Source organism: Chiloscyllium plagiosum, chromosome 3, assembly GCF_004010195.1.
Source record: "Chiloscyllium plagiosum isolate BGI_BamShark_2017 chromosome 3, ASM401019v2, whole genome shotgun sequence".
Taxonomy (NCBI): domain Eukaryota; kingdom Metazoa; phylum Chordata; class Chondrichthyes; order Orectolobiformes; family Hemiscylliidae; genus Chiloscyllium; species Chiloscyllium plagiosum.
In genome coordinates this window covers 92,439,906-92,449,703 of record NC_057712.1, presented here as the reverse complement: position 1 = coordinate 92,449,703, position 9,798 = coordinate 92,439,906, and the positions used below count along the sequence as shown (strand labels likewise).

Here is a 9,798-nt window from a genome sequence, read left to right as displayed (position 1 = left end):
GGGTGCAGAGGAGATTTACCAGGATGTTGCCTGGAATGGAGAATAGGTTGTACGAGGATAGTTTGAGAGTGCTAGGCCTTTTCTCGTTGGAACGGCGAAGGATGAGGGGTGACTTGATAGAGGTTTATAAGATGATCAGGGGAATAGATAGAGTAGACAATCAGAAACCTTTTCCCCGGGTACAGAGTGTTACAAGGGGACATAAATTTAAGGTGAAGGGTGGAAGGTATAGGGGAGATGTCAGGGGTAGGTTCTTTACCCAGAGAGTGGTGGGGGCATGGAATGCGCTGCCTGTGGGAGTGGTAGAGTCAGAAACATTGGCGAACTTTAAGTGGTAATTGGATAGGTACATGGATGGGTGCTTAGGCGAGGACAAATGTTCGGCACAACATCGTGGGCCGAAGGGCCTGTTCTGTGCTGTACTGTTCTATGTTCTATGTGCTACCATCTGACTGGATTACTCTAGTACAGGGCAAATCAGGTCCATAAAAATCTCAAACATCAATGAATAGTTTAGTCATGAACGTTGGTACAGATCAATGCCCTGGCAACTACCAGAATGTATTTTAGATTTTCAATAACAGTACTGTGGATCAAAGTAAACAACATGGTGAACAAGTTAATAATGAAACTTCAAATCTGACGGGTGACATAATGAAACACCGAGCCAACAGTGAAACAAAGCAAACCACTGATTCATTCAAGAAGAGGCTAGTGTCCGATTGGAGCACTGCTAGATTAGACATCAATATAGATGTCCTTTGTTTATTTTACAAAATCTTTACCCTGAAGTGTAGCTTGATGTGGGGTGTGGGTGTGTGTGGAGAGAATGGGTTTACAGTGGTATTCTTTGTTCAATCAATTCGTCACATTGTGAGGGGGGTTTGATATTATCACCACATCTTTATATTAGCACAGCTTTGCGGAGAACAGCAGCTTCTAGAATCCTTGTGGTATTGCGCACTCAAGTACCTCAATCACAGAATCAGAATTGTTAAAAGTGCAGGAGGCCATTTGACACGTCGTGCCTCTACCAGTTCTATTACCCAGCTCCAATTTCCTGCCTTTTCTCATAATCCTGCACACCACTTCTATCCAAGTAATCATCCAATGCTCTTAAATGCCTCAACTGAAACTGCCTCCACCAAAATTTCCAGGCAGTGGCGTACATACCCTAACAACTTAATGCCCGAATTCTTTTGCCCCTCATCAGCCTCATTTCTTTTGCGCATCACTTAAATCTATGTACCCTCAGTCTTAATTTTCAATTACGAGGGGGAACAGCCTCTGTCTATCTATCCAGCCCATTCATGATTTTAAAAACCTTTATCAAATCTCCTCTCATTGTTGTCCTTTAAAGAGAAGAACAGTCAAAACTTTTTCAATTTATCCTCTATTGAAGTTCCTCATTCCTAGAAATAATTATAAATTGCTTTTCTGCTTCTCTAATGCAGAAAATAATATACTGTACTGTTTAAAAAGATGATCTTTAATTTTAGTGCAAGTTCATGTCTTGCATAAGCCGTGGCTCCATGACAACTACCAAGACTTAAATGTTTGTCAAAATTTGAATATTTAATACATTAACTTCTCTTCAGATGTTAAATGTTTCTTTTAAATTTGTTAATGGAATTTAAGTGTCACTGGCTAGTCCAGCATTTACTGCCCATCTCTATAATTGTTATCAAGAGGAGCTGCCTGCACAAACCATTGCAGGTAAATGGATGGAGTAAGGATACCCGATGTGTTATGGAGTTCCAGGATTTTGATTCAATGACAGTGATATAGTCCCAAGTTAGGATGGTGAGAGACTTGGAAGTTTCAGGTAATAATGTTCTCCTACATCTGATACCCTTGTCTTTGTAAATGGTAGGGAAAAAAAACTAGTTCATAAAGTAGTAATAAACTAAACTAAACACTTACTTGCTTTTGCAAACGCTCTATTTCAAGTCTTTCTTTTTGAGCCTTTTCCTCCAGAAATTGTTGCTCCTCTTCAAGTTTTTGCTGTGCTTCTCGAAGTTTTCTCTCTTCCTCAAGTCTCCGAGCTGCTTCTTCTCGACGAGCTTTCTCTTCAGATTTTCGTCTGAAGATTTCTTCTTTCATTTGCCTAAATTTAACAGCAATCCATAAACATTTGTTTAGACATGTACAAAACAGAAGTGTTCCACTTTGGAGGCATTCCCTTTAGATCAGAGGTTCAAGTCTGCACTCATCTTAAAAACTCTAAATCATGTGATGTACTTTTAATTTTTTTTAAAAATAAATGAGTGCTGGAAAGGGAAACAAAAATGCTGGACACCCATGATACATACATAAAGGCCATCCGACTGATTATGTCATCCACATCCAGATGTCATACAGCTATGCATAACAGTGATCCATTCACTCAAGGATTCACTTAGTAGGTGTGGTAAAACTACCAAGATAAATTTAGAAAAATGGTCCGAGAAGTTCCTCAAACTCCCGCTAATCAAACAAAAGTTCCAGAAAACTACCTGCATCCCCAAAATCTTTCTACTTCCAGGTAAACGATAACTTTAAATTTCATTATCCTCTTGGAAACCTGCCCAATGTATAATCATTTATATTAGATATTATTGAAGTAATTGCAGCCATGACTGCAAAGGAAACCTTTCCAATATCTAACTTTCCTCCTTGGCCAAGCATTTCATACCATAAGACATTGGAGCTGAAGTAGGCCATTCAGCCCATTGAGTCTGCTCCACCTTTCAAATGAAGTCATTGGATAATCATCAGCTCCACTTTGCCTTCCTCACTCTACCACCTTCCACCACCATCCTCACCCCCCCCCCCCCCACCCAAGCTAAATTGCTGATAGAGCCCAGAGATGCGTAGTTAAGGTGGACTAGCCATGGGAAATGCACAATAACAGGGATGGGGTGGGTCTGGGTGGGATGCCCTTCAGAGGGCTGGTGTGGACTCGATGGGCTAAATTGCCTGCTTCCACACTGTAGGGATTCTATGATCCTCCCGGGCTGACCTTGACACATTCCTTTGTCTGCCCAACTAGGTTTTGTTTTTCCCCCCCCTCTCTCATTGAGCTCCATCTCCACCTATTGTTCAGACATTCCCCCCCATCCCCCCATCCCTTCTCCAGCACACATGACATTGTCCGTACCACAAGCAGTTCTAAGGGCTCAATAAACCAGAAACCTGAACTACTTTCAGTGTTGCCAGACCTGCTGAGCTTTTCCAGCAATTTCTGCTTTTGTTTTAGATTTACATATCCAAAGTTCTTTAGTTTTTGTTTAGCGTCAGCAGATTAATTGCTCCTGCAAAGAACCAACATGTACAATGGGTTGAATTGCCTCTTTTTGTAGTACAACCATTCTGCTTCCATGAAATCAGAAGTAAAAAGTCTTCACTAGGATATGTTTCAGGGACTCATTAAGTCACTATGTTACATCAAGATTTGCAGCATGGGCTTTCTGTCAAATTGTTTTTGCATCAGTCACAATGGAACCTATTTTGACACAAATATTTCAAGAAAAATGTTAATTGAAGATTCACCGAACAGTCTGTCACAGCTATCATTATGATAACCAAGTCATTAAATGGTAATTTTGACAATTCAACCTTAGAACTTGTCGTGTCCTGGTCGTACTAATTGTTTTCTCAATTCAATAACTGCACAGGAGTAAACGCAGCGTGATGGGCAGAATGCAACTTTACCTCTCATTATCGCCAACCCCCCACCCTCCCAAACATAGGTACCTTTCTTTCTCCTCTTGTTCTCTTTTCTCCTCTTCTTCCCGATCCCTCTGTTCCCGTGCTATTCGCCGTTTCTCAGCCAGAAGTCTCGTAGCTTCTGCTGGATCAGTAGTACCTGCTGTGGTTTTACCAGGAGTAGACGACAGTATGACTTGAACAGTTTCTATGTATATAGAAAAATAAGTATTGGAATTTAGGTGTGCTATTTAAATGTAAACAGTGAATAGTTTCATGTACCCCATGATTCTTAAAAGAGAACACTAAAAGGGAGGGTTTAAACTAGATTGGCAGGGGGATGGGAACCTGAGCTATAGGTCAAATGATGGAGTAGGTCGAGAACAGCCAGATACAGCATGCAGAGAGTTTGTTAGAGAGGGTAGGCACTTGATAGGGCAAAGGCATGGTCAGTGTGATGGACTGAAGTATGCCTATTTTAATGCAAAAAGTATCAGGAATAAGGGTGATGAACTCATGGCACAGATCAGTACTTGGAACTATGATATTGTGGCCATTAGAGACTTGGATATTACAGGGGTAGGAATGGTTGGTGGATGTTCCAGGGTTTAAATGTTTCAAAAGGAACGGGGGGGGGGTAAAAGAGGTTTGCTAATCAAGGATAGTATCACAGCTGCAGAAAGGGAGATAGTTAAGGAGGGTTTGTCTGCAGAGTATGTATGGATGGATATCAGAAACAAGGAAAGGAGCAATGAATCACTTTATTGGGAGTTTTCTACAGGCCACACAAAGCAACAGAGACAGGAAGGAGCAGATTGGGAGGCAGATTTTGGAAAGGTGCAGAAGTTACAGGGCTGTTGTCATGGATGACTTTAACTTCCCTAATATTGACTGGAACCTACTTAGGTCAAATAGTTTTGATGGAGCAGTTATTGTCAGCTGTACCCAGGAAGGGCTCCTGATGTAATATGTAGATAATCAAAACAGAAAGGAGGCAATATTGGATTTGGTGCTTGGCAATGAACCAAGCCAGGTGTTAAATCGCTCATTGGGAAACCATTTCGGTGACGGTGATCACAACTTCAACGACCTTTAATATACTCAAGGAGGATAGGAGCAGACCGTATTGTAAAGTTTTTAATGGGGAAGGCGGTCAGAGAATTACAATGCTGTTAGGCAAGAACTGGGGCACCTAAATTGGGAACAGATGCTCTCAGAAAAATGCACAACAGTAATGTGGAGATTGTTCACGAAGCACCTGCTGACAGTGCTGGACAGGTTTGTCCCAGAGGCAAGGAAGGGATGGTAGGTTGAAGGAACGTTGGGTGACAAGGGATATGGAACATCAAGTCAAGAGAAAGGAGGAAGTTTATTGCTGGTTGAGATGGCAAGGATCAGAAAGGGCTTTAGAGGATTACAAGGTAGCCTGGAAGGAACTGAAGAATGGACTTGAGTGTTCGAAGGGGGCATGAAAAAGTTTTAGCAGGTAGGATTAAGAAAACTTTGAGTTCTACACTTGTGAGGAACAAGAGAATGGCCAGAGTAAGGGCAGGGCCAATCAGGTATAGGGAGGGAACTTGCGCCTGAGTTGGAGGAATTAGGAGAGGTCCTAAATGAATAATTGCACATCCTGAATGAAGGTTGAAATCATATTTATTACCAAAAGTAAATTTAACAGTACATTTAGAAAATTTAAGAAAGATGTTCTCTGTATAGTATCGCTCATAGAAAACTGCTCTGTTGGCAGCAGACATTGGCACGTGCAGTACAGCACAAAGAACAGCGCTAGCATCATGCATGTACAGCACAGCAAGGTTACCAGCGCAGACACCAGTGCATGCGCAGAACAGCGCGGAGATTTCTGCTTGGACATTAGCGCATGAGCAGAACAAAGGGAGCAAAATGATCCCTGCTGGAATTGCATTATTGTGAACAGAGATAAATGGTCTAGAAAATACCATTCCTCAATTCTTCAACAACGTTATAGCCAAATTGCACTGCAAAAACACGCATTATCCCAGAACTCGAGTGTGGTGCAGGAACTACACAGTAGGCCTGGCAGCATCTGAGGGGCAGGAGAACAGGCTTATGCCCGAAACGTCGATTCTCCTTCCCCCCGGATGCTGCCTGGCCTGCTGTGCTTTTCCTGCACCACTCTCTCGACTCTGATCTCCGGCATCTGCAGTCCACACTTTCTCCTATTCCGTTATCCCAGAATTATCTGTATACAGATTGTGAACTGCTATGAATGTGGACCTAACACAGAATCCCACAGTACACCATTAGTAACAGCCTGCGATCCCTAGAACAACCAGTTTATTCCTCCTCTTCTTCTTTTTGCGGAGTATCTAATTCTAATCCCATGCACTCTAAATTTTTTTTGCTCACCTTTTGTGTGAAAGCTCATTGTGCAGGTAAATTTATTGGTATGAACCAAAATGAGAAAGCACTTATGAAGCCTGCCTAATTGCAAGGTCCATTAGTTGGATGGTGCCTTAAAAGTGTTTCCTGAAAAAGGGGGCAAGGGTTGGGGGGGTGCGTATTCGAATTAGGTGGCACAACTCAGATGTATTGAGCTGGTGACACAGTGTACTTAAAACCAGACACAGGGCACCACATGCAGTAATTGGCTATTTGTCAACAAAATAAAGGATGGTGACCACAAGATTGCACTGTGTAAATATCATACAGTAAGTGGATGACAAAAGCTTGCAAGGAAATAGCTTTCTATCAGCAGCCATGAGCAGGCTGACATGGCATCATGGTTATTTAAAACTTTATAATAAGCTCCTTCCAGGAAAACAGACATGTCCTCATTGATGAAAGGTTAACTGATCATAGAAAACGTGACACACTTGTGATGTTTTCCCATAATCAGCTGATCAATCGCTGAAGGATTGTTCATGCAGGCTGCACGCATGGGAGTAGAAGAAATTTCCTCAGAGCAATAGCTAGCTTCCTCAGGAATAGTAATCGTCTGATCAACAACTGAAGGTTGGCGTGGATCAGGCTAATGAGCTATTTCAATTTTATGCATAGGTGAGTCTGTGTAAACTGGGTCACCTGCAATTGCAAGTACTATACAGATAAGTTTGTGATGTTAGTATTATTCCAATATTATGTAACTTACCTTGCTTTAACAAAGAACAATTGGGTTTATCACATTGTTAGGATGCCTTGGGATATTGATATCCTGAGATATTTGCTGAGAGGTGCGAGGGAGGAGCAAAGGACTTCTGGGAAGTTTTTGAGTGAGTGAGATCTATACCGGAGACCCCATACTGTAGGGCCTCCCTCCCACCCATGTCCTCTAACCTTACTAAACTCGGTCTCAGTTTTCTTTTTTTTTTGCTCTTCCTTTGTTTAGTCCTGTGTAGGCTTTCAGCGTAGCAGGATATGGATGTTAGGGCAGTTACATGTTCCTCCTGCAGAATGTGGCAGGTGAGAAACACTTCACATGTCTCGGTCAACTACATCTGTGGGAAGTGCACCCAACTCCAGCTCCTTGAAAACCAAGTTAGGGAACTGGAGCTGGAGCTGGAGCTGGATGAACTTCGGATCATCCGGGAGGCTGAGGGAGAAATTGAGGGATTGTACTCCCAGACACAGGATAAGGACAGCTGGGTTACAGTCAGGGGGAGGAAAGGGAACAGACAGTCAGAGCAGAGATCCCTGTGATCATTCCCCTCAGCAACAAGTATACCATTTTGGATACTGCTGGTAGGGATAGCCTATCAGGGGAAAGCCATAGTTGTCAGGTATCTGACATTGAGCCTGGCACTGTGGCTCAGAAGGGAAAGGGGAGAATAGAAAAGCGCTAGTCGTAGGGGACTCAATAGTTAGACAGACTGACAGGAGATTTTGTGGTCAGGAACAGGATTCCTGGAAGGTATTTTTGCCACCCTGGTGCCAGGGTCCAGGATGTCACCAATTGGGTTTACAGGATTCTGAAGGGGGAGGGGGAGCAGCCAGAAATTGGGATACATATTGGCACCAATGATATAGCCAGGAAAGGGATTCAGGATCTGAAAAGTGACTACAGTCAGTTAGGTTGGAATCTGAAGAGCAGGAAGAGTAGAGTGGTGATCTCAGGTTTGCTACCTGTGCCATGAGATAGTGAGGTGAGGAACACAGTCAGCGAATGTAGCTTAACACGTGGCTGCGAGGCTGGTGCAGGAGAGAGGGCTTCAGATACCTAGATCATTGAGATACCTTCTGGGAAGGTGGGACCCGTACACGAAGGACAGGTTACACCTGAACTGGAGGTGCACAAATGTCCTGGGTTGGAGATTTGCTCGTGTAATTCGGGAGGGTTTTAACTTGATTGGTGGGAGGTGGGAATCAGAGCCACATATCTGAGAGTGGGACATTTGCAGATGGGGCAGTGACAGAAGGTAGTGAATCTATCGGGAAGGTTTCTTATGTGATGAAACAGAGGGATTGGTTAAAGTGTATCTGCTTCAATGCAGAGTGTCAGAAATAAGAGTGATGAACTTACACCATGGATCAGTACTTGGGGATATAATGTTGTGGCCATAACGGAGACGTGGGTATCATAGGGGCAGGAATGGTTGCTTGATGTTCTAGGGTTTAGAACGTTTAAAAAGAACGGAGGGTGGAAAACGAGTAGCGGGGTGTAGCATTACTAATCAGAGTGCATCACAGCTACAGAAACAAAAGGTTGTTGAGGAAGGTCTGTCTGCTGAGTCAGTACGGGTGGAAGTCAGGAACAGCAAGGGAGCAGCCACCTCACTGGGGGCTTTCTACAGACCACCTGACATTGAGCCTGGCACTGTGGCTCAGAAGGGAAAGGGGAGAATAGAAAAGCGCTAGTGGTAAGTGACTACAGTAGAGAGATTGAAGAACGCATAGGCGGGCAGATTCTGGAAAAATGCAAAGGTAGCAGTGTTGTAGTTACGGGTGATTTCAACTTTCCCAATATCGACTGGAACCTCCTAAGTGCAGATGGTTTGGATGGAGCAGTTTTTGTCAGGTGTTCAGGAGGGTTTCCTTATTCAGTATGTAGACAGACCGAGGGGAGAGGCCATTTTAGATTTGGTGCTTGGCAATGAGCCAGGACAGGTGTCAGATCTCATGGTGGGAGAACACTTTGGTGATAGTGATCACAACTGCCTAACATTTAACATAGCCTGAGAGAGGGAAAGGAGCAGTTACTGAGGGAAGATATTTAATTGGGGAAAAGGAAATTATGACGCTATCAGACAGGAGTTGGGAAGTACAGACTGGGAACAATTGTTCCACAGAAAGGGCACAGCAGATATGTGGAGACTGTTTAAGGAGCAGTTGTTGAGAGTGATGCACGCATTTATTCCTCTGAGACAGGTAAGAAGGGGTAAGATTAAGGAATCTTGGATGACGAGAACAGAGGAGCTTCTCGTCAAAAGCAAGAAGGCAGCTTATGTAAAGTGGATGAAGCAAGGATCTAGCACAGCTTTAGAGGATTACAGGCTTGCTAGAAAGGAGCTCAGGAATGGACGGAGAGCCAGGAGGGGCACGAAAAAGGCTTGGCAAATAGGATTAGGGAGAACCCAAAGACATTTTACACATGTGAGGAATAACAGAATGATCAGGGGAGAAGGAATGGCCAATCAAGGATAGCGTAGGGAACTTGTGCGTGGAGTCTGAACAGATAGGGGAAGCCCTAAATGAGCATCTTGCTTCAGTTTTATAGAACATAGAACATAGAAGAATACAGCGCAGTACGGGCCCTTCGGTTCTCGATGTTGCGCCGATCCAAGCCCACCTAACCTACACTAGCCCACTATCCTCCATATGCCTATCCAATGCCCGCTTAAAGCCCATAATGAGGGAGAGTCCACCACTGCTACTGGCAGGGCATTCCATGAACTCACGACTCGCTGAGTAAAGAACCTACCCCTAACATCTGTCCTATACCTACCCCCCCCTTAATTTAAAGCTATGCCCCCTTGTAATAGCTGACTCCATACGTGGAAAAAGATTCTCACTGTCGACCCTATCTAAACCCCTAATCATCTTATACACCTCTATCAAGTCACCCCTAAACCTTCTTTCCTCCAATGAAGACAACCCCACGTGCCTCAGTCTTTCCTCATATGATCTTCCTACCAT

The 9,798-nt window shown here is 43.5% G+C and overlaps 1 protein-coding gene across 6 annotated transcripts in view; it reads right to left on the bottom strand.

Moving 5' to 3' along the window:
• LOC122547353 (ensconsin-like) overlaps nucleotides 1–9,798 on the bottom strand; it is a 146,357-nt gene that overhangs the window by 16,611 nt on the left and 119,948 nt on the right. For all 6 annotated transcript variants that reach the window (XM_043685998.1, XM_043686012.1, XM_043685988.1 and 3 more), the window contains 2 exons: nucleotides 3,736–3,895; nucleotides 1,924–2,107 (listed from right to left, as the gene is read on the bottom strand). In XM_043685998.1, the coding sequence (XP_043541933.1) occupies nucleotides 1,924–2,107; nucleotides 3,736–3,895 (344 nt within the window). The remainder of the gene's footprint in view (nucleotides 1–1,923; nucleotides 2,108–3,735; nucleotides 3,896–9,798) is intronic.